The sequence below is a fragment of the Prenolepis imparis genome, unplaced genomic scaffold, assembly GCF_030444845.1.
Source record: "Prenolepis imparis isolate NDT839.2.m4 unplaced genomic scaffold, iyPreImpa1.0 SCAF_3, whole genome shotgun sequence".
Classification (NCBI taxonomy): domain Eukaryota; kingdom Metazoa; phylum Arthropoda; class Insecta; order Hymenoptera; family Formicidae; genus Prenolepis; species Prenolepis imparis.
In genome coordinates this window covers 5,939,990-5,967,298 of record NW_028141161.1, presented here as the reverse complement: position 1 = coordinate 5,967,298, position 27,309 = coordinate 5,939,990, and the positions used below count along the sequence as shown (strand labels likewise).

Genomic DNA, 27,309 nt, shown 5'->3' with positions numbered 1-27,309 from the left:
TTAGTAATAGTAGTATACAGGGTGATTCAAAACAACCTGATGTCCTTGAAATGTCATATTCTTGAACGAATTCTGAGACGATTTTTCCTTTTGCAAAATTTTGTCCGAAGCTTAGTTTTTTAATTATAACAGGAAAAAGTTAGCGAATGACGAGTCCGATACAACGGGCAGGCAGGAACGGCGCAACGCGTCGCGAGATCAATGTGGCCCCACACTTCCCTAGACAGTCAATATTATTGATACAATATTTGATATTGATTTCTTGAAGCTTATTGAATTATTGCAGTTTCTAAACAATATTTTACAATATTATTCACCGTCTAGGGGGCTATAATGTAACGCTTGAGAATAAAATATTCAAACGCGTGTTTTACATTAAATGGCAAATAAACTGGAAATGGACGAATGAAGAATGAAGTAATAATCGTAATTTGATTAAATACTCTTATCTTTAAGATAAAATCGACGCATTTTAATTCCTTTATTCCTTTATCGTTCATCATATAAATAACAGTTTCTAAATTTCAAATGACATTTCACAATTTCACAATAAAAATATTACTATTTTAGTACTTTATTATCACTTGAAAATATTAACTTCTACATAAATTAAGACAAAAAATTCCATGATAAAAAGCGATTAGAGATCTCTCTCTCTCTCTCTCTCTCTCTCTCTCTCTCTCTCTCTCTCTCTCTCTCTCTCTCTCTCTCTCTCTCTTTGATTATTTCATACAACATAATAATTTAGTCGTACAAGCTACATAAAATTTATATTTTTTAGGCTTTATTATTTAAGTCTTTCTACTTTTATTTACAAACAAATATTACTTTAAAAATTGTTATTTATATGATGAACGATAAAGAAATAAAAAGGAATAAAAATGCGTCGATTTTATCTTAAAGATAAGAATATTTAATCAAATTACGATTATTACTTCATTCTTCATTCGTCCATTTCCAGTTTATTTGCCATTTAATGTAAAACACGCGTTTGAATATTTTATTCTCAAGCGTTACATTATAGCCCCCTAGACGGTGAATAATATTGTAAAATATTGTTTAGAAACTGCAATAATTCAATAAGCTTCAAGAAATCAATATCAAATATTGTATCAATAATATTGACTGTCTAGGGAAGTGTGGGGCCACATTGATCTCGCGACGCGTTGCGCCGTTCCTGCCTGCCCGTTGTATCGGACTCGTCATTCGCTAACTTTTTCCTGTTATAATTAAAAAACTAAGCTTCGGACAAAATTTTACAAAAGGAAAAATCGTCTCAGAATTCGTTCAAAAATATGACATTTCAAGGACATCAGGTTGTTTTGAATCACCCTGCATACATAAAAATATTAAACATGCTTCATTTCAATTAATATAATTGCTGTAAAATGTAATAGATTATTACATTTTACAGTAATTATATACACTAACAAAGAAATAGCTTAGGAAAATTACAAGTTTTAGCTATTAGTATACAAAGCATATTATTCATGCAGCACACGCCTATTAATAGTTAATTAAAATAATCAAATATATATTATAGAGAGAGATAATTAAAACTAATTATATCATTAAGGAACAATGTTTACAAAACCTCCCAACACTATCACTAACTTAAACAGAAATAACATTGGGCGTACACAATAATCGACTTTGTATTATTATAGGTGTTAAAGATAGCACAGTGCTATGTTGGCTGGAAAAAACGGACCGATAAAGCGACGATGAGAAACTGATACAAATAGACACAAAGAGTTCTTTTTTCAGAATTTTCTATTAGAGAAGAAAAATACGAGATATAATCAGATATACGAGATGTTTACGAAATACTTGGACAAACTTCTAATAATAAGGCGTATTTCTCATGTCAGACTAAAGAAAAAAAAATTATAATAAAAAATGAAGTTATAATAAAACAAACGCGTTTATGTTACGTTATTATTAAATAATAATTTCTTACAGTTAAGTGCTTTCGTATGATCATTTAATAATAACATTAACATTAATTTTGCTTTATTATAACTTCGCAACCATTCATTTTTAACTATGAATATATGTATATTGTATATACAGGGTGTCCCGTTTTAAAAGATCCACACAAATGTCTCGAACTTATATTTTAAAGAAAAATGTTTTAGGCAAAAGTTATAAGATTTCGAGGGAGAAAGAAGTTGGGGCTATTGACTTTTGTTTAAAGATCAATTATCAAGGTCATTTGAAGACCATTTATGTTTTTTTAAAAATAGAATTACCTCAATTTTTTTTATATAAATCGATTTCCCATAATATTCACTATAAAAAGTTACAAGGATAAGAATAAGGTCAAAAAGTGAATAGTTTATGAGATATTTTATACTTTAGTTTAACATAATTTTACATAAACCATGAAATATTTCATAAAACATTCAATTTTCGTCGATTTTAACTCAATACTTTTATGCACATAATAATGAGAGGAATCAATTGGGGTAAAGAAAACACATAGTTGTTTGTAAGAAAAAGTATGTAATTTGTAATTTGCAACTAGCAACTGTATACTTTTTTTTTTACAAACAATTATTTGTTTTGTTTGCACCAACTGATTCCTCTCATTATTATGTACATAAAAGTATTGAGGTAGAATCATAGGAAAATGAATATTTTACGAAATATTTTATAGTTCAAGTAAAATTATGTTAAATTTAAATATAAATAAATATCTCGTAAACTTTTCATTTTGTGGCCATCTTATCCTTATAACTTTTTATGCCCAAAATTGCGAGGAATCGATTTATATAAAAAAAATTGTGATTCTATTTAAAAAAAACATAAATGTCCTTCAAATGACCTTGAAAATTGTTCTTAGGAAAAAGTCAGTAACGTCAACTTCTTTCGCCCTTCAAATCTTATAATATTTGTCTGAAACATTTTTCTCTTCTTGCATTGTTCGAGAGATATTTGTGTGGATCTTTTAAAATGGAACACCCTGTATGTATAAGCTTTCTTCTTTATTCCGACGTGAAAAGTTTGTCCAAGTATTTCCTAAACATCTTGTAGATAAGAGATCCCAGGTAACAAGCGTACGTCATTTTGACGTCATTAAAATGACGTCATTTTAACATTTAATGACGTCAGTTTGCTACTTGGGATATTGTATATATAAAAAAGATACACAGCATAGCCCTGCGCTGTATAATTAGCAATAAAAAAAATATCCAAAATCCAAAATCGCTCTCTTTTGCTGCCACATCAATTACCGGGTGGCGATACGATGGCGGTGGCATTCTGATTGATGAATGTGTTGACTGGAACGAATCTAGTTAATAAGCGACAATTCGTGATGCGGGGGGCGCGCATAACTGGTAAGGGTGACGACGGCTGATGTACGATGATACGTTGGGGTTTGGTGCTAACGATGTTTGGAGTAGATTTTCTTGAGGTATCGCTGGGAGACGAGACAGCTGTCACAAATATAGTTTGAAGATGAGCAATAAGAGGCCCCACACGCAGCTCGTTACGCCAATAAACAGAGGCACTTTGTAGTCTAGAAATCAGAATTCGCACACCGTACTGGAGAATCGAATTACTATGCTACGTAGATCCCAGATAATTCGATCTCTTTTTAATTCGTATCATCAAATATGAACGAGAGAATTAAAATTTTAGAAAATTTTTTCGAATAGATTTGATTTTTTTTTTTTTTGCAATTTAGAAGAAATGTATAGACTTTTCTCTTCAAACATATCGCACTCTAAATATATTATATAAAATAAAACATCACGAATAAATTATTCTTTGTAACATTTGTCGCAATTTAATACCGATTTTATGGATTACGATAATAAAAGTGGAGTAATTTGCAACTAGCAGCTACATATTTTTTCCTTAAAAACAACCATGTGCTTTTTTTTATACCAATTATAATTCTCCTCATTATTTTGTGCATAAAAGTATTGAAGTAAGATCATCGAAAAATTACTATTTTATGAGATATTTCATAGTTTATGTAAAATTATGTCAAATGAAAGTATAAAATATCTCGTAAACTGTTCATTTTTTGACCATCCTACTCTTATAACTATTTTTATGCCGAATATTGCAAAGAATCGATTTATATTTAAAAAAAATTAGGTTAACCTTGACCTGACCTTGGGCAGACATCACAAGGTCAAACCAAGATCACCATTATACATTCCTTCTCTAGAACTTTCATTCGGAAAATCTTTTTGTAAAATTGCATATTTTCGAAGTATTTACCTTATTAAGGCTCCTGGCCCCTTGCCGACCATGTCGAAATCGTGACGTCAGAAGCGAGAAAACACACGCTAAAATTTCTTAGATGCCATTTCGAAATAAAAAAATATTTCGATGAAATAGCACTTCAGATGGCTTACTCTTAAAAAATCCCGAAAACTATCCTTTCCCCTTTATAATCAATCAACAGCTGTAAAATGTAATATTATGAAGCCCAGTCCGTCTGGTTTTTGCACATGCGCAGTCATTCCGCATGTCAAAGTCTGATATCTCGATCATTTTACAGATGTTGATTGATTATAAAGGGAAAAGGATAGTTTTCGGGGTTTTTTAAGAGTGTGCTAAAGCCATCTGAAGTGCTGTTTAATCGAAATATCTTTTCATTAAAAAATGGCATCTAAGAATTTTCAGCGTGTGCTTTCTCGCCTCTGACGTCACAATCCAATATGGCCGCGGTGAGCCTTAAGATTAAAATAAATCATCCCCTTTTAATACTCTAAACTCATGGTATTTTCAATCTTGTTAAACAATACTTTTTAGATATAATACTTTTAGATTAGAAAGTATTCAAAAATTCGGAAATTCTTTCCTACAATAGACGTTTAACGTTTGGGGACCACTTTCTTCGTTTTTTTATAATTAAAAATAGATGTCATTAGAGCGTGTGAGCATAATCATAAATTGACAAACAAATAATATTGCATATGAACAACTATTTAATACAATCTGTCTAATAAGAGCGTAAACATCCGATAAAAAAGTGCATATTTTTTTAGGGTTGCTTTTCGAACCATGGATTTAAAACTTTATCTTTATTTAGAAGAATTTGCACGTCAAAAAGATGATCAAATTTCCCAGAGAGCATCAATTGGCATCAATTCTGCCAAAAAATAGTTTTAAGAAGCAAAAACCAGGACTAGATCCTTCAATCCAACTTGTAAGATACCAAAAATTAGCTTAAGGCTTCTAGTCTTCAATGTCGTCTTGGGCAATTTTTAAAAATTTATGTAATTTTTTCTCATTTTTTTATAATAAATCATTTAAAAGTTATGTCAGTTCCTTATTAGACAGATTATACTTCCACAAAACTACATTGGCTCGAAGATACGCATGCAAAGCCGTCACCGAAAATACAAGTATATAATTATATAGAGATCTCCGTAAGATTAAAATACCCTAAACAAAAAAAATGTGTATAAAAAAAATGTGAAATGTGTGTATAAAAAAGAATGTTTATGGATATATACAAGTATTTGTAAAATAGAACTTCTAATATGTGTACAATATCTTTTATAAATATCGAAGTGAGAATATTTTTAGTTTATACAGCTATAAGCTAGCAAAATTAATACAAAAAAATAATATTGGTATTTAAAAAACCTTGTATATACACATAAACACGCACAAGATGAATCACTAAATTCGCAAGCCTTAATAAATTCTAAAACATAAATTTTATAAAAAAATATTTCAGATGAAAATTATTTGGTTTTGAAAAGATTTACTGTAGATGGCGCTCTCGTAATTTTATTTTTTTAAAAATAAAACCATCTTTTTTCTTATATGAGTAGATTCTCCTCGTCATTCTACATAAAACAGTTTTAAGGTAAAATTATTTTTAAAAATTATTAATTTACTAGAGATATATATTTCACATAATTTTTTTCGATAAATGATAAATAAATGACTAAAATATAATATCTTGTGAAGATTATTCACTTTTCAATGACTTTAATATGATTTTATATAATCAGTACAATGGAATAAATTAAATAATATAAAAAAACATAACATATATAACATATGATTTTATAGTAATAATAATAATAATAAAAAGTAAGATTTAGAAAATACTTTAGCTTGAACCAAAACTGTACTAATTACAGAATGTTTTTCCTCGGAATGAAGAAACTTTTATTTAAAAATTTGTTTACAAAACGCATATTTTAGAATTTACTAGGACTTGCTTAAATTTTAGTAATTTACACTATAATATTTTGTTGTATGTGTGTGTGGCGCATGTATATGTATGCAAGTAATCTTTAGAGGAAAAAATCAGAATTTAAGACACGTTCGATGCTCGAATAAAGATTAACGCATCCACAAATTAAGTGCACATCACGTACGACTGCAACTTGAATAATAAAAGTATAGATACTAATATTCTCATAGCGATATAATAAATGAAGTTTTGTGCATTTCTTGCATTTTACATTATTGTCAATTGAAAAAATGTACTTACAACCATCTCCGGTATCGAGACGCGCTTGCAATTCTTTTACTTGCATATCTTTTCGCTTCAATTCATGCGACATGGTATCCAAACGCTGCTTCAGATCCTTCAGTTCCCTGAAAAAAAGAAAAAATAAATAAATAAAACAAAGATATCCAATTTGTTATTGTCATTTGACACGCAAGTTTTCAAAGGAAAAAATTAAATTTACTTTTGCGCGGCGATCAGATCCGATCGAGTCTTAGTGAGTTCCTCCGAGATCGCTTGCTTCGCTTGTATTTCGCTCTGTAAAGAACTCTGCAGGTTCAAAAGTTCCATTTTATCGAGCTTCTGCGACCGGCGATTTCTCCAATTTTTATCGGTCAGAGTGGTTCCACTTCCGACACTACCGCTTATTCCACCCGAGTGTTTCAGGAATTCCAATTCTTCCGTCATTTTTGTGGCTAAAGCCTGAAATTGAAGCAAATTTCCTTTTTTGTAAACGGCCTAACAAAAATCTTTGTCCGTCTTCTATTTTCTTCTCTATATTTATTACTCTGTACTTGTTACTAATTAAGAATATTAAAGAAGATAATTAAGTTATACACAGGGTTGTTAATTTTAATTAGTATAGTTGTAACGAGAAAATATTTCACAAAAAAAGTTAAAAGATTTCGAAAGAGAAAAAAATTGATAATCTTGAATTTTGATAAGATTATTTTTTTAAGTCTGAAGATTCTGAAGGTCAACTTAATTTCTTTTTATGGAACCTTTTTTTGTATATAAATCGATTCCTCGCAATATTTGGCATAAAAAATTATAAGGGTAGGAAAAATGAATAGTTTACGAAATATTTGATACTTAAATTTGACATAATTTTCCATAAATTATAAAATATCTCGTATAATATTCATTTTTGATGATCTTACCTCAATACTTTTATGCTAAAATAATTAAAGGAATCAATTAGTGCAAAGAAAACACATGATTGTTTGTAAAAAAAAGTATATAGCTGCCATAGTTGCAAATTACATACTTTTTCTTACAAACACACACAACTATGTGTTTTCTTTACATCAATTAATTCCTCTCAGTATGTGCATAAAAGTATTAAGGTAAGATCGATGAAAATTGAATGTTTTATGAGATATTATTTCATGGTTTATGTAAAATTGTTAAATTAAAGTATAAAATATCTCAAACTATTCACTTTTTGACCATCTTATGCTTATACTTATAACTTTTTATAATGGATATTATGGGAAATCAATTTAAATTAAAAAAATTATACTAGTTCCATTTAAAAAAACATAAGTGACCCCCTCCTCCCCTTTCAATGACCTTGATAATTTACTATAAAAAGTTATAAGGTTAAGATGGTTCAAAAAGTGAATAGTTTACAAGATATTTTGTACTTTAATGTGACATAAACTATAAAATATCTCGTAAAATATTCATTTTTCGATGACCTTACTTCAATATACTTTTATATACAAGATATATATATAATATTTTCTCGCTACAGCTGAAATATTCGGCAATATTTGACTATAATTAAAATGAAACATCCTTTATATGTATACAAACTTGTAAGTATCCACGAGCATCCTTTTCATCCGACACCCATTGTATAATTTCGGTAATTTGAGCTTCCCATTGCGCTATAGCTTCCTTCTTATTTCTCAATTCTTCATATTCGTCCTCCAATTGTCTCCTTTCGCCTTGCAATCTATTAACACTATCGGTAATAGCACTGAGCTCCAATACAAGCTTCTTATTCTCTTCGACTAGCATAATCTTCTCCCTTTCGTGACGTCTATTCAGCTCGCTTATAGTTTCTTCGCTGTCCGTAATATTTTCCAATCTCGCGGCATCCAATTTCTCCTTCGTAAGTTGCACCTCTCTCTCCAGCAGCTCTCTTCTGGTTTCCGCTTCGTGTAACTGTTCTTGAAGACTTCGAAGCTCGAGATTAAACCTGCTCTGTTGCTGAGTCAGATTTTCGTTGTACTGAACTTCGAGTTTCTCGACTTCCGCCTTCAACCTATTAATCTCCTGAGTTGCCAAGGCATGATTCGCGCTCACGTCATTTCCAAGGGAACGTTGCCTTATCTTCTCCGTCTCCTCTTGCATCTGCTTGCAATATTCCTCGCTGCGTTCTCGTAATTTCCTTTCTTTGCTGGTCTCCGCCATCGCTTCGTCGATCCTATTCTCCAATTCTCTTCGCAGCTTCTCGGCCTTTCGAATATCGTGGCGCAAAGTGTCGACCTTCTGCATCGCGACCTCCAATTCCTCCTCCTTGTCTCGGACTTGCCTCGATAACTTTTGCTTCTGCTGCCTTAGCTCGGACAACTTGTCCGAGACCTCGGTGTATTCCGCCATCGCGAGTTTACGTTGCGTAAGCGCGTCCTTCAACTCTTTCTCCTGTAGCTTCAGTTTCTCCTGCGCATCCAACTTGTCTTTTATAATATCTTCCTTCTCCGAGCGTAGACATCGAACCAGCTTCTCCAGTTCGCGAAACTTCGTCATATCGCCGTTATCCAAAGTTCGTAATTCGCGTGAAACATCCATAGATTTCAACTGAGATTCTAATTCTATATAATAGAGAAGGAAAAGATCTTACGTCAATACAATTGCGACTTAAGACACGACGAAAAATATCATTGTAATTTAGATATAAATTATTTATCATATTAAGGCTCCTGACTCCTCGCCGACCATGTTGGAATTGTGACGTCAGAGGTGAGAAAACACACGCTAAAAGTTCTCAGATTAGCCATTTCGAAATAAAAAGATATTTCGATGAAATAGCACTTTAGATGGCTTTAGCACGTTCTTAAAATACCTCGAAAACTATTCTTTTCCCTTTATAATCAATTAACAGCTGTAAAATGACTGTAATATGAGACCCAATCAGTCTGGTCTTTGCACATGCGCAGTCATTCCGCGTGGCAAAGTCTGATATCACGATCATTTTATGGTTGTTGATTGACTGTCAAGGGAACAGAATAGTTTTCGTATTTTAAAAGTGTATTTTAAAGCCATCTGAAATAGTGTTTCATCGAAATATCTTTTCATTTAAAAATGACATCTAAGAATTTACAATTTTGTGCTTTCTCATCTATGACGTCACAATCTAATACGGCGAGGACCCAGGAGCCTCAACTATTATATATTAGTTAAATTAATACTTCACCACAATTGCGTTTCGTAAGCATATTTATTTCGTCCTGCAGCTTCCTAGTTGCATTGTTAGAGTCAGGCGAGATACCAGGCGAAGAGTGACTTATACTCGATTGATTTTTCATATCGTCGATAATCTGTATCAATCGTGCATTCTCTTCCTCGAGTATCTGTACACGTTTATCCGTCTGAGATGAAGCAGAAATACAACCCAGATCCGATATGCAACTGTAAACAAAGTCTAGTGATGAAAGAGAATTTATAATTTCCAATATGTCAATTTTTATTAATCTACAAATATGTATATACAATATATGTTATTATAGTCACATTTAACTATCGTATCTCCTCAATTCTTTATAGATACAACAACCAAATTCGTTCAATGAATCAAAGAGAACTAGAACTTTGTTGAACAATCAAGAACTATCAAGAGTATTTTTAAATAAAAACTGTAATGTTTTGCAAGAAACCAAAAAATATGCTTTTAAATTATAATCTCTATATTAAATAAAAGAAACAAGGTAGAAAGGAAGGGAATAGTATCGGAAAATCAGACAGGAGTTAAAATGAGAAAAGAGATAATGGACAATATGTCTGTTTATTATATAGGGTGTCCCATTTTAAAAGATCCACACAAATGTTTCTTGAGCAATGCATTTTAAAGAAAAATGTTTCAAACAAAAGTTATAGGATCTCAAGGGGAAAAGAAATTGGGGCTATATTGACTTTTTCCTAAAAGTTATTTCAAGGTCATTTGTTTTTTTTAAATGAAACTACTATAATTTTTTATATAAATCGATTTCCTATAATATTCACTATAAAAAGTTATAAGGGTAAGATGGTCAAAAAAAGAATAGTTAATGAAATATTTTATACTTTAGTTTAACATAATTTTACATAAGCCATAAAATATCTCAAAACATTCAATTTTCGTCGATTTTATCTCAATACTTTCATGCACATAATAATGAGAAATTAATTGATGTAAAAAAAACACATAGTTGTTTGTAAGAAAAATATGTAATTTGCAACTAGTAGCTATATACTTTTTTTTTTACAAACAATTGTGTTTTCTTTGCACCAATTGATTTCTCTCATTATTTTATGCATAAAAGTATTGAAATAAGATCATCGGAAAATGAATATTTTACGAGATATTTTATAGTTTATGTTGAATGATGTCAAAATTAAGTATCAAATATCTCGTAAACTATTCATTTTTTGGCAATCTTATCCTTATAACTTTTTATGTCCGAAATGGCAAGAAATCGATTTATAAAAAAAATTGATTCTGTTAAAAAAAACAAATGTCCTTCAAATGATCTTGAAAATTGCCTTTAGGAAAAAGTCAGTAGCGTCAACTTCTTTCCCCCTTCAAATTCTATAACTGTTTTCTGAAACATCTTTCTCTAAAATGTGTTCGAGAGATATTTGTGTGGATCTTTTAAAATAAGACACCCTGTATATAGCACTAAATATATGTAAGCAATAATTGTAATCCTAAGGAAATACAATAAAATTTTCATATAGAGGATCAATATTTATGATGGGCAAATTGTATAAAAATAGCAGAAAAAAAATTTAAAAAAAATAAAAAAATATTTCTCACCTTCTCACCTAAATTCTTAACGTTATTTCTCACCTTCCTTGTGTAAAACTAAAACCAACAAATGGTAGATGAAGCGCGGAGAAAGCAGAATTGGCGGCTGGCGGAACAGCATCGGAAGTACGAACATCGGTATCGTCGACGTCGAAATTTGACGTATCACTGGGTGACGAAACTTCAGGAATGTACGGCGCAGTACTATCTCTCAGTGTATCCCAATCGACTCCGTTGAACCAAGGATGTTTCTGCGTTTCAAAATATATATATACATTTTAGAATTATATTGTATAAAATATATATATATATATATATATATATATATATACTTGTCTTAAAATCTTCTTTATTTGATAAATTAATAAATAATATATTATATATTTGACAAATTAATAATTATATATTATATTAAAATTATATTAAAATATATTATATATTGTTAAATATTATATTAAATATATTATATATTATATTAAATATAATATTAAATATATTACATATTATATTAAATGTATTAAATATATATTATATTAAATATTAATACATATACTCAATTGTATATATTAATATTTTATATTATTTAATAATATCAATAATAGTTATTTTTTATTCTTTTTGTCGAAGATTAATGATTTTAAGACAACTTTGTTGCATCTGCCGTCTTATCTTATCCATCTTCTACCTGAATTTTTGTAATTATATTGTAATTATATTGTAATTATATCACAATACATTTATCACAAATGTCACACGTTTCTCATTTACAAAAATATATACAGCTACTCGTTCAGTATGTAAAATATATTCGCACAATTATAGTAGCAAAATTTACTTTAAAGTCATCAATTCCATTTTGACCTAGTCTAAATTCAGAACTGCAAATCAACTTCCGCATCAAATCTTTGGCTTCTTCAGAAACGTCATATATAGCGTCCGTAGGAAAATCAAAACAATTCTGTAAAAAAAAAAAAAAAAAATTAATAAATTTTTTTCAATAAATAATATGTTAATTAAATGAAAAAAATCTGGAATTCGAAAATCTTACCTTGTGATTCATAATCTTTCCATAAGTTTCGACTAGGGATTCGGCATAGAAAGGTGTTTCACCATAAAGCATTTCATACATACATACTCCAAGAGACCACCAGTCACATTCAGGACCATATTGTCCCTGACCATCCTCCATTGCCTAATAGAGAGATACATATAAAATTACATACATACATACATATATATATATATAATAGAAACAAAAAATGATAATTATAAAATGTTTATACAATATGATATATATTTATATAATTTTAAGATATAATCAAATAAATATATTTTTCTAAAATTGCGTTTTTTCAAAATATTTATCTTTTAAGATTAATAAAACACTATAATAAAATATATATAATGTGGAAATAGAGATTAAAATGCTTAAACTACTGTATATAATTTATAATATGAAGCACAATATGGAAAATAAAATTACCCTCAATATCTCTGGTGAAATATAGTCCGGAGTACCAACTGCGACGTTACTTTGTACCGTCCCATCTTCGAATAGTCGTAAACAAGAGCCAAAATCAGCTAATCTGATATGACCATTCGCGTCCAATAAAACATTGTCAGGTTTAATGTCACGATGCACATAACGCAAGTCATGTATAGAACCTATAGCTAGCACCATTTCTGCTATGTAGAATCGAGCCATGTCTTCGGGGAGACGATCCTCAAATTTGCTCAATAATGTCAATAAATCCCCACCGCAATAGTAATCCATGACCAAATACTATATGAACATTAATTGATACTTTTAGTCAATTAATACTTAAAATCATGATTAAAAATTATTCTGATGTAGAAAATATATTGAGTATCAATCAATAATAAAGTCATATTACCAAGTTATTGTCATCTTGAAAGGCATAATGCAGATTTGTTATCCATCTGCGATCACCGTACACTAATACATCCCTTTCTTCTCTAAAGCATGCAGTTTCAGCACGCTTTAACATCTCCCACTTGTTCAAAATTTTCATAGCAAATACTTTGTCCGAACCACACATTCTTACGACGCATACTTCCCCAAAGGCACCTCTGCCAATGACTTTAACAATTTCGAAGTCCTCTCGTGTCAATTGCAAATTCTTTATGCATGTTGTTATTGGTTTCGCTACAAAGAGCCAACAATATATAATACTAGCATACACATTTGGAATTAAATTAGAATTAAATTATTAGTTCGCCTAATATTCAAAAACTTACCAAACTCAATAAAATCAGAAACGGTCTTTTCACGACGTAACGAAGAATTGCAGCATTCATCGTATAACACAAGTAACACATCGATGAGTGTCTCAATCGAAATAGTATGACCTACTCGTCCACCTTGGGATCCAGGACCACTGATAAACAGGGCTTCAAATTGACGTAGTTTTCCTCCTATGCCTACAACATCTTTAAAAAATCAATCTTTCTTCTTTATAGATATAATTATTAATAATATTATATGCATATACACATACACACACACACACACACACACACACACACAATTATAAAGATATAATAATAATTACCAATGTTCTGAAATCCTTTGGGCATAATATCAGGAGGAGGATGACTGTAAAGATATTGCGACGAATCTGACATGTCTCTTTATTGATAAAGTTGTTTTTTACTACAATTTATAATGGACATTTCCATTGTCGTTATTAACATCTGTTACCTCCTTATACCACATTTTTGTTTTCTGCGATAAATTCCTGTAATATACAATTTATTGCTATAATTAATAATTTGAATTATATAGTGATACTAGTGTAAATACTTGACTAAATTTAAAATGGATATTTATATAAAATAATATATAAATATTTATTTTAATCGTATTGAGATTTTCCAGTTTTTCTTTTTAAAGAAATTGCAAAATTAGTTAATTTTTTTTGTTGTAATTTTCTTTTATTATAAAAGAATGAAAAAAAAACACAAGTAGGGTAAAAAATGAATAAATAAATAATAATAATAAATAAATTAATAAATTAATTAATAATATAAAAAAGGTAAAAATACAAAAAACAAAAAAGAAATAGAAAGAATATATACAGTCAATAGAATAAAAATAGCAATAAAAGAAAATACAACAGTAAGTCACACAAAATGCATTTTTTTTTTTTTTCAAAGTGTATCACATCATTTTATCATCGATAACTTAAAGATGGATTCTATTTACAATTGTGATAATTTTGAATATTACAAAAAAATAGAATTGTATTAGAGAGTTAATATATAAAGGATGTAATTTTTTTTCTTTTCTTTTATTATCAAAACATTGTGCATCGATTTATCGACATAAAAAAATCGAGGTTTTATTTATTTCAATAATTGCACAGAGATCATTCACACTGAAAATTACGTAACTGCGATAAAGATAACCAAAATATTTAGAAAGAAAATATGCAACGGGAAAAGTACACGTAAATAAAACCAAAAAAAAAGTGCAAATGGGATAAAAATAGTCTGACCGAGATAAATCGCATTCCGCGAATGGAATTTCGAATGAAATCACCGAGATCTTCCTCTCTCTATATATCGTAATAATGCCTGTCAAGTAATTTTGTCAAATATGTGGATACACAACATATATACATGTGTCGCTACATAAAATATCATTACATCGTCCTAGATTTCGAGTTTCCATATAACCTCGTCGTAATTAAACTAGTCGTTCGCGAAAGATGAATTTTGCAAATGTTAAAGGTCTCTCTCCGAAGAAGAATCTCGCGCAAACGAAGCCCTGTTTGTTGAAGATGGGAAAAAGATTCTTTTTCCGTCGGCTATTCCGAATAAAATCGCGCTCGCAATTAATAAAACGCGAGTGCATACCTGCTTCGATAAGGGAGAAGAAAAAAAAAACAACAGTGCACTCTCGTTTTTCTCCCGCGAAATCTTTTTTTTCCTCAATTGTTTATTATTACACGCACTGCTTGGTTATCACGAGATATCTTCCGTAGCCACATCTCTCCGGACTTTTATCTTCTCGAACCTCAACAATTTAATTGACCTAACAGGCCCTATGCAGGAAAAAATATGGCAGCTCTGTGTCATGAAATGTAGCCACGATAATTGTCATATAGAGTGGCAACGCTATCTTGATTTTCTATCACCTTTGATTTTACATATACATAGACCAAGCACTCTGTCCTCAGAATGAAGCCGGAAGTTGCGAGTGAGATAGTTAATTTGACACTATTATTTTCTCACTCTCATTCAAGACCGTCTTAAGTAATGTCTTAAGATGCAAATACGGCTCTGTGATTGGTTAATCACATCTTAAGATTGTACTTAAGGCCGGTATTCATAGTCGGTTCTTATATTTAAGAATGTCTTAAGTACAATCTTAAGATGCGATTAACCAATCACAGAGCCGTATTTGCATCTTAAGGGTGCCGTCACATGGGGCGTAACTTGCGTAAGCGTAACCAGCGGATCGCCAATCACCGAGTTATTCCGATAGAGCTCGACGAAGGGCTCTATCGGAATAACTCGGTGATTGGCGATCCGCTGGTTACGCTTACGCAAGTTACGCCCCATGTGACGGCACCCTAAGACATTACTTAAGACGATCTTGAAATAAGAACGGACTATGAATACCAGCCTAAGACAGTCTTAAATATAAGAACCGACTATGAATACCGGCCATAGTGTCAAACAACTATCTTAAGCCTACGGCACACGGTACGATTTTTCGTACTGGGGGTCGATCATGTAACTTTTCCATGGACATAGGAATAAAGGGACGGAGTATAAACCTCTACTTTAGGCGAGGGGAGTGAAGCCGCTTCCGGGGAGCGGGGAACACGGTCACGTGGTACTTTGGTGCCGCATTGGTTCTAGCATAAATGCGCGAAATTTGAAAATGAGACATTTAGTTTGTTTACAATTATAAATGTGTGATAGAATATTTTGAGTAAAATAGAGAAACAAAGTGTTTTATTTATAAATCAGCATATTGAAATGTTAATGGTGTTAATGCATGTCATCGAGATGTCAGAATTAAATGATAAAAAAAGTTAGAATCTATAGATATGAAAAATCTTTATTGTTTTTGTTTTAGTATTTAATTTTGCAATTAATTGCAATGAATTCAGTAAAATAAAACTATTTATAAATAGAAATAACTAGAAGAATATTTATGATTATTAAGATTTTTAAGATTAGAAAATTATTTTTCACTTTTCTGCATTTAACAATGTGATTTAACGGATTTTGCAACAGCATATAACTTGCCCATGGAAGTAAGTATTGGTTACAGTTTTATAATAAAATATTAAAAATTTTATTATAAAATGTTAATGTAAATACCTAAATATTGATAAATAATTCATTCTTTAATAAATTGTACAACTGTCAATATTTATTGCATAAAGGGATTAGGATGGTATTATTAATAACAAAATTATTTTTTATCAATTTTATTACATTTATTGACCTTTAAATAAAATTAGCTTATTAAATACATGTCGCATACTCATTGGCGAATAATAATGTAAAGTTAGAGCAAATGATCTAAGTCGACTATCAAATTGTTTGTTTACAGGTTTTCCTCTATTTTTAAGCAATTGTCTTTCTAATATTTTAGAATTTGACCCACCTATGTCTTGTAATATCTGCAATTCTTCAGTCCCTAACATATTGTTTTTCTTGAGTGAATTAAGAATTGCCTCCAAAGAGATTATTCGTGATTCTTTTCGTCGAACCTTCTGTTGCAAAAGTTTAAACTTTTTTGAAAAAGAGGTTTTTGTGTCTTGCAATTTTTTGTGGAGGTATTCCTTTTCAAGAGCGTTATGGTCTCTCTTTGGTGATGTATTTGTTGACTGATCCGCAACTAAAAAATTTAAAAAATATAATGTATAACAAATTTTAATTTTTTAGAAAATTGTTACACATATTATATTAAATAAGATGAAATATTTCTTACAATGACTGCATCCAGGGATAGGAGATGTGGCTCTATCAATTTTTAAAGTATTACATACAGAACTTGATGCAATAATACCATCATTTGGAACATTCTCAATCACACGTTCTAGCAAGTAAACATAAGATACAAAGCAATATATAAATAAAACTGCATAATCTTGTGCCATACAATAAATCAGACAGTTGGGAAAGTTATTTGATAAAAATAATGCCACTACTAACTTGTAAACAGAAAAAAAAAATAATAATAATGGCATTACAAATAACGTATTATTTCTCAATCCTGATAATAATAATACTATTTGATACCTATATACGGTAGTGCATTTGGTCGAAGTCTCTTTGTACCATATAAAAAATTAAAGGCATCTTCTGCAAAATGTGCGGAACAAATTCTTGCTCCAATAGGAACTAATTCCGCATTTAGCTCTAGTATATTCAACCAAAGCAATTTTGCTTTTTCATTCTTTGGAAATCTATTAAAAAATAAATGTGTTACTTTATATTATATAATTTCTCTTATTTTAATAATACAATATAATTTTCATATATGCTAATAAAATCTGATTTTTCTTACCGGTGATATGAGACATTATTTATATCTTTTCTTTTATTTGTCCCAAAACGAGACGACTTCTTGTACGGTTTTTACAATTTTTTACAATGCACTGTGGCATTGTAAAAACAGTATATTTTTTCTTTGAATTATAACTCAATAAAACTGTTCTGACACTTCCATGACACTTCTGACTCTCGATGAAAGATTGCGCTTGCGCGATCACAACCAATCGCCAATGCGGCACCAAAGTACCACGTAACCGTAGTTCCCCGCTCCTCGGAGACGGCTTCACCCCCCGCAGATATTGCTCTGTCCCTTTATTCCTATGTCCATGAACTTTCTTTTAGAGTGAAAACGTGAAAAGTGAAAAATTTTGCTCTGTTCCGCCAATCACACATTGGTTTCCATAGTGAAATTGTTCACTTTTCACGTTTTCGCTCTAACGCTGGGTCCACAATAGGTGATTTAAGCCCTAAGCCTTAAGAAATTGACCAATCACAGTCGAGTTTTCTCCTCATACTTGACTGCGATTGATCAATTTCTTAAGGCTTAGGGCTTAAATCACCTATTGTGGACCCACTGTAAAGAAAAGTTACATGATCGACCCCCTGGATTTGATATGAATGATATGATTGATATGATGAAGATTTAGTGCGTTTTCCATTTAGCGACACAAGTCGACACAAGCATCATTCTATCTTTGTTCTACATTCTATGAGAACAAAGATAGAATGATGCTTGTGTCGACTTGTGTCACCAAATGGAAAACGCCCTTAGTAAGATATTAGAAATGCTGCATTCTGATTGGTGCATTTTTAGTATGTTACTAAATCTTATCAGATCCAGTACGAAAAATCGTACCGTGTGCCCATGAAGAATAGAGATAAGGAGGCCGAACTGGGGCTCGATTCTTGAATTCATTCGCAAGAGAAACGTATGCGCAAATTCGGCTCTTACAGAAAAGTTGCAAATTGACTGGCTAAAAGCCATGCGATAACCAATCAACTTGCAACTTTTTTGTAAGAGCCGAATTTGCGTATACGTTTCTCTTGCGAATGAATTCAAGAATCGAGCCCCTGTGTGTTCGGGCTATGCGACCCAAACCGAGGTCCGGCAATAGTACCTGTAGATACCTATAGATGGCATTGCAATCACAAGATGCTCGTTAGTTTGAGAAAGAGGAGAGATTGCAGGATGGGGAGCAAGAAGGATAGAGAATGACTAACACAAAAGTCCACCGTGTACGTGTGAGTCCCGTGAGGCAAAAGCGCAACCTTGCGGAACATTAATAAACTACATTTAGGCTTGCCATTCTGTCGCACTTTTCGAAAATTCCTCCATGCTAGTTCGGCCTCCTTATCTCTATTCTTCATGCGTGTGCCGTAGGCTTTACTCGCAATTTCCGGCTTCACTCGCTGCCACAGCAAATGTATAGGAAAATGTTTAGATAACCAAAAAAAAGTGTAGAAAACAAAAAAAGTTAAAAAAAGCCGATAAGAAAATGTAATTTTTTAACTTTTTTGGTTTTTTTACATAAAATTATAACGTCCGCATTTTGTCATTATACTTTAATTGTGGAAAAGGATTTTTCAATCTGTATTGGGGGTTTAAAAATTCGCGACACTAGTGGTGGTCGCGTGAACTATCATTAATGGCCGCCGCGAATGTACATCTAACATAAGAGTTATTTATCTGATATTTACTCTGAAAAAATTAATTCTAATGTCAAGACACTTGTTTGTAGACATAAGAAACATAAATCTATTTTTTCTTGACTTTTCATAGTTACACCGCACATAATAATCATGCCGGAATTTATAACATTCTGACCTTCGATCCTTGATGAAGGCGTAGCTTTTGTGTAATCACAGAGTGTGCGAAGGCCCTTTTAACCAATCACAGTCGATTATTCTCCTCACATTCAACTGTGATTGGTCAATTTCTTACGACTTACGACTTTACGACTCTATTGTAGACCCCGCATTATTGGTGGATATTTTTTATTTCCTGTTCGTACTGTTTGTTGCCTGGCATTGTGCGAGGGGCTTTAGTCGCAATGACATCTTTTTCATTAAAAAAATTTCATTTTTTTATGATTTAATATACTAAGGGAATGCTGACCCTTATCGACAGAGCAATATTTTTCTGCACCGTTTTCTTTTTATTAGTTGAATAGAAAAATAAATGCATTCCACGATTAAAGTACATATAGAAACAAAGTCGGAACCTTTCAAATTTATGTAAAAAACAAAAAAAAGTTGTTTAACTAAAAAAATTTTTTTGGGTTTTTACATAAAATCGAGAGGTTCAAACTTTGTTTCTATATGTACTTTAATCGTGGAAAAATATTTATTATTCTATTCAACCAATAAAGAGAAAAAGGTGCAGAAAAATATCGTTCTGTTGGTAAGACAAGACGGGGTCAGCATCCCCTTAACAATAATGATATATATTTTTTGTTTCAAATATATAGGAAAATTGTAATGACGATAAAAAAAATTTTTTTACAATCGTCTTAAAATTTTCAAGTTATTATTTTTTCATCAATTAAAGGTATTACCATCGTCAACGGTCATACCACGTTGTAACGCACCAGTTCTCGTCCGATCACTGAAGTTAAGCAACATTGGGCATGGTCAGTACTTAGATGGGTGACCGCTTGGGAACACCATGTACTGTTGGCACCATCTTTTTTTTTGCTAATTCAAAATCTTAAGGGGATCCTAAAGCCGTTTATCATTTTACCGATAAAACGAGAAATTGGATTCGACAACTAATCTTTTTATTGATTATATCGATTAAAAAATCCTTTTCCACAATTAAAGTACTAAGGGTGAAAACCCATGCAGCGGAATAGCAGAACGCGGAACCAGCGAATCGCCAATCACCGAGTTATTCCGATAGAACCCTTCGTCGAGTTCTATGGGAATAATTCCGTGATTGGCGATCCGCTGGTTCCGCGTTCTGCTATTCCGCTGCATGGGTTTTCACCCTTAGAGATTTCTTATTTTCTATTATACCATAATCGCTTGGGAATTATTTGGGCAAATTTAGGAATAGATTCTCATAGTTTAGAAAATAGTAGTTTATTTATAATTAATTAAAATAAATTGAGCATATAGTTAGCAGACATCAATTTAAAAAATATTTTTTTTTATTGTAATTGACGTGAAATTATTTGGGAAACACGTCTGTAATGTTCTTAGCGTTTGGGAAATAATTATTTTATCTGAAAATCAAGTTTATAGTATATTTATTTATTAGACATCAATTGGACAAATTTTTTTTATTATTTCTTATTTTTTCTTATTGTAATCATTTGAGAATCATTTGGGCAAATTTAGGAATATATTTTTAGAGGTTTAAGACTAATATAGTTTATTTATAATTACAGAAAAATAATTAAGAATGAATATAGCAGAATAACGTCTTTAATTGATCTAAATAATAACGTCTTATAAACGTCCATTATTAGTCACTGACGTCATGGACCAAAAATGACTAAAAATAGACGTCATAATGTCGTCTTCTGACGTCACTTTGCTACTTGGGAATTTACGAGATATTTTGTATTTTATATCAAAATATGTCAGATTAATGTAAATATCTCGTGAACCATTCGATTTTTGACTATCTTACCCTTATAATGGTACCCTTTTTATGCAGAATGTTACAAGGAATCTATTTACATAAAATATTTTAGTGTAATTCCATTTTAAAAAATCAAGTTGACTTTAAAATGACCTTGAAAACCATCTCCTACAAACATTTCTATAACATTAACTTATTTCCCCCTTGAAATACTGCAACTTTTATTTGAAATATTTTTTTCTAGAAACAATATTTTTGGAGATAAAAATTTGTAACGTTTTATTTTGAACACCCGGTATATAATATAATAATAATTATTATTATTTAATATTTATTTTCATCACATTGTGACGAAAAATAGAGCTCTTATTGGATATCGCTCATCGCTCATCGCGTCAAGTATGTAATGGCCCTAAGGCCGGTATTCATAGTCGGTTCTTATATTTAAGACTGTCTTAAGTACAATCTTAAGATGTGATTAACCAATCACAGAGCCGTATTTGCATCTTAAGACATTACTTAAGACGGTCTTGAAATAAGAACGGACTATGAATACCGGCCTAAGGGTGATATTAAATTTGTCGTACAATAATCTGTTTAAGCGCATTGATTAGCTAAAAAATAGAGACTCAAGAAATTTTATATATTGTACACACTTAAATAATAATAATTATTATTATGGCTGCTTTCGCGAGAAAATTAAAATGATCCAGATTAAAATGATCCTATGTTGTGATTGGTCAAATCTGAAATTTCACCGAATTTCATTGAAATTGGACTGAATGAAAAATAGATGATTTAAACCTTAAGCTTTGAGAGTATTTTCTTCATAAACTATATTATTTCCCAAACGTTGACAATATTAAAAACGCGTTTCCTAAATGATTTCATATTGATTTAAATAAAAAAAAGGTTTTAAAGTTATATCTGATAATTATTCATTCTTATAATTAATTTTCTGTAATTATAAATAAACTATTAGTCTTAAAACTATAAAAATATATTCCTAAATTTGCCCAAATGATTCTCAAATGATTAAAATAAGAAAAAATAAGAAATAATAAAGAAAAATAAGAAATATAAAATTTGTCCAACTAATGTCTAATAAATGTACTTTAAACTTGATTTTCAGATAAAATAATTATTTCCTAAACGCTAAGAACATTATACAGACGTGTTTCCCAAATAATTTCACGTCAATTACAATAAAAAAAAGTATTTTTTAATTTATGTCTGCTAACTATACGCTCAATTTATTTTAATTAATTATAAATAAACTACTATTTCCTAAACTATGAGAATCTATTCCTAAATTTGCCCAAATGATTCCCAAGCGATTGGTATAATAGAAAATAAGAAATCTCTAATTCGTCTGCTAACTATATATGGAGGTAGGCCAGCAGGATATCCGGTTTCGGCCATGATACATCGCAACAAAATGGCCACGGTGCCTATATGTGTAAGCACAGTTGTCTATACACTACTCTGTGTGTGTGTGAAAGTGACCTGGCGTGATAATCCGTATTTAAGCTATATAAAAATTACGGGAAAATGTCGAGAAGGTGTTGTATTCCGAAGTGCAAAAATAGAACTACAGATGGTTAGTGAAAACTATTTAGGTAAATAAATTACTTTTTAGTACTTTTAGTAGTATTAACTGTATAGTAAAAATGTATAGAAAAAAGCGTGAGTGGCCATTTTTGTTGCGATGTCATGGCCGAAACCGGATATCTTACGAGCCTCACCTATTTTGCCGAGGTTAGCGATCTAGTAGTGTATAGACATCTGTGAACGCACCACTCGATTCTTGAATTTAAGCCCCTTGCACAATGCTAAGCGATAGCGATAGGAATAGCGATAACGATAGAAAAATATCTATTCTCTGTTCTTATTGGTGAAATAAAAAATATTTACCAATAGGAACAGAGGTTAGATATTATTCTATCTCTATCGCTATTCCTATCGCTATCGCTTAGCATTGTGCAAGGGGCTTTAAGGCTGGATTATAGAGGCCGTAAACTTTTTCCGTAACCGTAAATTTAAGGATTCAACCAATCGCGTTGCTTGATTCGGCAACGTGATTGGTTGAATCCTTAAATTTACGGTTACGGAAAAAATTTACAGCCTCTATAATCCAGCCTTTATTCACAAGAGAAACGTATACACAAATTCGGCTCTTACAGAAAAGTTGCAAGTTGATTGGCTATCGCATGGCTTTTAGCCAATCAACTTGAAGGCCATTGCACGTACAAAAATTTTAGTCGTAATCGCAAGGCCGTAAGCAAATCATTCAATCACAGTCAAGCATTCTTATTACGTTATGATAATTCTTCTCTATGATTGGACGATTTGCTTATGGCCTTACGATTACGACTAAAATTTTTGTACGTGCAATGGCCTGAATCTTTTCTGTAAGAGCCAAATTTGCGCATACGTTTCTCTTGCGAATGAATTCAAGAATCGAGCCCCAGTTCTCGTCTGATCACTGGTCTAGTTTACATCGAGCACTTGATACGCGTATCAAGTAGTGAATTTCAGCCAATGACATATATATATATAGACGAAGCATTCCTATACTTTTACTGTAGCAGCGAGTGAAGCCGGAAATGGCAGAATACGACAGAGTGAGATAGTTGTTTTGACATTCTTCTTTCTCACTCTATTTTCTTTCTCTTTCTCACTCTATAGCTCTTTCTCACTCTATCTTTTGACTGTCATGACAGTATACTTGACAGCTTTGACAGCTAGAGGGCAGCCATATTCTCTTCTGTACGATAGAGTGAGAAAGAAGAGTGTCAAAACAACTATCTCACTCTATCGTATTCTGCCAATTTCCGGCTTCACTCCACAGATAGAATGCTTCGTCTATATACATATATATGTCTTTGGCCGGTATTCATAGTCGGTTCTAGCTCCGTGAACTTGGCCATCCAATTTTAACTTTTTGAGTTTTTTTTTTTTTAATCGTTTGTAAGTCGTTTGTAGGTGATTGTTAGATTAATTAAAACGTTTGTTAGATTAGCCTCGCGCTGCAAAATAAAAAATAAAATTGACCGTGAATAAGTTAGCCCCGGTTTTTTATTTTGATCCTATTTAAGTTTTGCAGAGGCTCAATCGATGCGGAATCGTTTGTTGGTCACGAATATGCTAATTAGAACGTTTGTTAGATCGTCGTTTCTTAAATAAAAGCAAAAAACGATATTTCGCGTGTCGCTGGTCTGCCGGAGCCATAACGCGTACCGCGTAACCAATCAGAGCCGTAATAGAAAACGCGGAACGACTCAGGGACAGTGTGGCGATATGGGCCGGGTTTTTCGCGCATGCGCGGCCAGTACGCTTTCAGTAAAGTATCTATTTTCAAGAAAGAAGGGTATCGTTAGTCACTCGCGCGAATGTTTTCTTTTTTAATTTTTGAGAATCGATAAAAAGTTATATATATATATACCTATATATATATATAATTTTATATATAAGATTTTTTTCGATTTATGTATACATATATTTAACCCACCTTACTGCTCGCTGTTGCTAGGCTCGTCAAAACTTTTGCGCCCATTTGGTAACTACATAATACGCCGTTGTTTCGGCCGCGCATGCGCAAAAAACCCGGCCCATATCGCCACACTGCTCAGGGACTCGATTCTTGAATTCATTCGCAAGAGAAACGTATACGCAAATTCGGCTCTTACAAAAAAGTTGCAAGTTGATTGGTTATCACATGGCTTTTAACCAATCAACTTGTAACTTTTCTGTAAGAGCCGAATTTGCGTATACGTTTCTCTTGCGAATGAATTCAAGAATCGAGTCTCTGATTGGTTACGCGGTACGCGTTATGGCTCCGGCAGACCAGCGCGATTAGCGACACGCGAAATATCGTTTTTTGCTTTTATTTAAGAAACGACGATCTAACAAACGTTCTAATTAGCATATTCGTGACCAACAAACGATTCCGCATCGATTGAGCCTCTGCAAAACTTAAATAATCTAAATTAAAAGTCGAGGGCTAACTTATTCACGGTTATTTCCCTAGAAAATTATCAAATATCGTTTTTTGCTTTTATTTAAGAAACGACGATCTAACAAACGTTCTAATTAGCATATTCGTGACCAACAAACGATTCCGCATCGATTGAGCCTCTGCAAAACTTAAATAATCGAAATTAAAAGCCGGGGGCTAACTTTGCGGATATTTCCCTAGAAAATTATCAAATATCGTTTTTTGCTTTTATTTATAAAACGACGATCTAACAAACGTTCTAATTAGCATATTCGTGACCAACAAACGATTCCGCATCGATTAAGCCTCTGCAAAACTTAAATAATCTAAATTAAAAGCCGAGGGCTAACTTCACGGTTATTTCCCTAGAAAATTATCAAATATCGTTTTTTGCTTTTATTTATAAAACGACGATCTAACAAACGTTCTAATTAGCATATTCGTGACCAACAAACGATTCCGCATCGATTAAGCCTCTGCAAAACTTAAATAATCTAAATTAAAAGCCGAGGGCTAACTTCACGGTTATTTCCCTAGAAAATTATCAAATATCGTTTTTTGCTTTTATTTAAGAAACGACGACCTAACAAACGTTCTAATTAGCATATTCGTGACCAACAAACGATTCCGCATCGATTGAGCCTCTGCAAAACTTAAATAATCGAAATTAAAAGCCGGCTAACTTTGCGGATATTTCCCTACAAAATTATCAAATATCGTTTTTTGCTTTTATTTAAGAAACGACGATCTAATAAACGTTTTAATTAGCATATTCGTGACCAACAAACGATTCCGCATCGATTCAGCCTCTGCAAAACTGAAATAGGATCAAAATAAAAAACCGGGGGCTAACTTTACGGTCAATTTCATTTTTTATTTTGCAGCGCGAGGCTAATCTAACAAACGTTTTAATTAATCTAACAATCACCTACAAACGACTTACAAACGATTAAAAAAAAAAAAAAACAAAAAGTCAAAATTGGGGGGCCAAGTTCACGGAGCTGCGCAACTCTCTGTCGGGACCTTTGATGTTTGTGTAACATAAAATGGAACGCGCATGCGTGAAATCAGCGAGTATAACCAGTACTGCCATTTAAACTTCTATCTCATTTTCTCTTTATTTTCGCTCTCTTTTTAGCACATTACTACATGTAAAATAAATTAATTTTAATAAAAATTATGTATATAAGAGATCACACATTGTTAGTAATATAAGGTCTAATATATATAAGATAAATAAATACATAAAAAAATATAAAATATTATATAACATAATTTAAATATTAAAATAAATAATAATTTATACTTGACATAACAGATAACAAAAGAATCACAACAAATATTCATATATTTACATATTAATGTGCACACATATATATTTAACACAATTAAAAGCTTAAAATTAAAAGAAATATTTTAAAAATTTTTATAACATGATAATATATGCGTTTAATTAAAATCCGTATATTAAAGTAAATAAATGAATAAAAAAACCAAGATATTTATTAAATATATTTATTAATAAATAATTCTATATTATATATATATTTTATAACAAATATTTTATAGGAAAATTATAAAGTACGTAATTATAATTTATGTTTTATTTTATCTTAAGAAATTATAATGTACTATAATGTACAATAAATTATACATATGTACTTATATCGCAAATTATTTATTATTATTTTTTCTCTTTCAAATCTCTCACCTAACCATACCTCAGCTACTCGATCCCTCAGTATGAATCAGAGAGAGAAAATCAAAAGAAAGAGTGAGAGAAAAGTTCAGATGGCGGTACTGAATATACTCGCTGATTTCGCGCATGCGTACTCCATTTTATGTATCAAGAAATTGAGAGAGTTGCGCTACTGTATATACTGTGATATTACTGAGAGGGCGCTAGTACACAGCGCTCTTTTTCCAGTCACACTAACTCCCGTAAGACCACCGGTCTT

At 31.5% G+C, this 27,309-nt stretch overlaps 4 protein-coding genes and 1 non-coding gene across 6 annotated transcripts in view; 2 read left to right on the top strand and 3 right to left on the bottom strand.

Moving 5' to 3' along the window:
- The window catches only part of Gek (serine/threonine-protein kinase gek), a 37,338-nt gene extending 22,013 nt beyond the window's left edge, over positions 1-15,325 (bottom strand). Inside the window, exons 1-12 of one of the 2 annotated variants that reach the window (XM_083034975.1) lie at positions 15,108-15,325; positions 13,802-13,987; positions 13,488-13,679; positions 13,124-13,395; positions 12,712-13,011; positions 12,277-12,420; positions 12,064-12,186; positions 11,271-11,479; positions 9,639-9,853; positions 8,033-9,036; positions 6,678-6,916; positions 6,476-6,582 (exon numbers count right to left, since the gene is read on the bottom strand). In XM_083034975.1, coding sequence (XP_082891101.1) covers positions 6,476-6,582; positions 6,678-6,916; positions 8,033-9,036; positions 9,639-9,853; positions 11,271-11,479; positions 12,064-12,186; positions 12,277-12,420; positions 12,712-13,011; positions 13,124-13,395; positions 13,488-13,679; positions 13,802-13,874 — 2,878 coding nt within the window. In that variant the 5' untranslated portion in view covers positions 13,875-13,987; positions 15,108-15,325. The remainder of the gene's footprint in view (positions 1-6,475; positions 6,583-6,677; positions 6,917-8,032; positions 9,037-9,638; positions 9,854-11,270; positions 11,480-12,063; positions 12,187-12,276; positions 12,421-12,711; positions 13,012-13,123; positions 13,396-13,487; positions 13,680-13,801; positions 13,988-15,107) is intronic. The other variant, XM_083034976.1, reaches the window with a different exon arrangement.
- A 1,343-nt stretch (positions 15,326-16,668) lies between these two features.
- On the bottom strand, positions 16,669-19,136 carry LOC145934323 (uncharacterized). The gene is made up of 5 exons (XM_083034687.1): positions 18,990-19,136; positions 17,874-18,103; positions 17,514-17,680; positions 17,203-17,310; positions 16,669-17,109 (listed from the first exon to the last, which is right to left on the bottom strand). Exons 1-5 carry the CDS (start codon positions 19,134-19,136, stop codon positions 16,706-16,708), a joined length of 1,056 nt encoding a protein of 351 aa, XP_082890813.1. The 3' UTR covers positions 16,669-16,705.
- Positions 19,137-20,327: 1,191 nt separating this feature from the next.
- LOC145934601 (5S ribosomal RNA) lies at positions 20,328-20,447 on the top strand. Its single transcript, XR_014425068.1, has one exon. It is a non-coding gene; the product is annotated as a 5S ribosomal RNA (ribosomal RNA).
- Positions 20,448-22,879: 2,432 nt separating this feature from the next.
- Positions 22,880-27,309, top strand: part of Cdc10 (cyclin-dependent kinase 10) — an 18,288-nt gene continuing 13,858 nt past the window's right edge. Inside the window, exon 1 of the mRNA XM_083033790.1 lies at positions 22,880-22,973. Coding sequence (XP_082889916.1) covers positions 22,952-22,973 — 22 coding nt within the window. The 5' untranslated portion in view covers positions 22,880-22,951. The remainder of the gene's footprint in view (positions 22,974-27,309) is intronic.
- Positions 24,892-27,309, bottom strand: part of LOC145933716 (tubulin-folding cofactor B-like) — a 3,096-nt gene continuing 678 nt past the window's right edge. The window contains exon 4 of the mRNA XM_083033693.1: positions 24,892-24,996. Within this exon, the coding sequence (XP_082889819.1) occupies positions 24,892-24,996 (105 nt within the window). The remainder of the gene's footprint in view (positions 24,997-27,309) is intronic.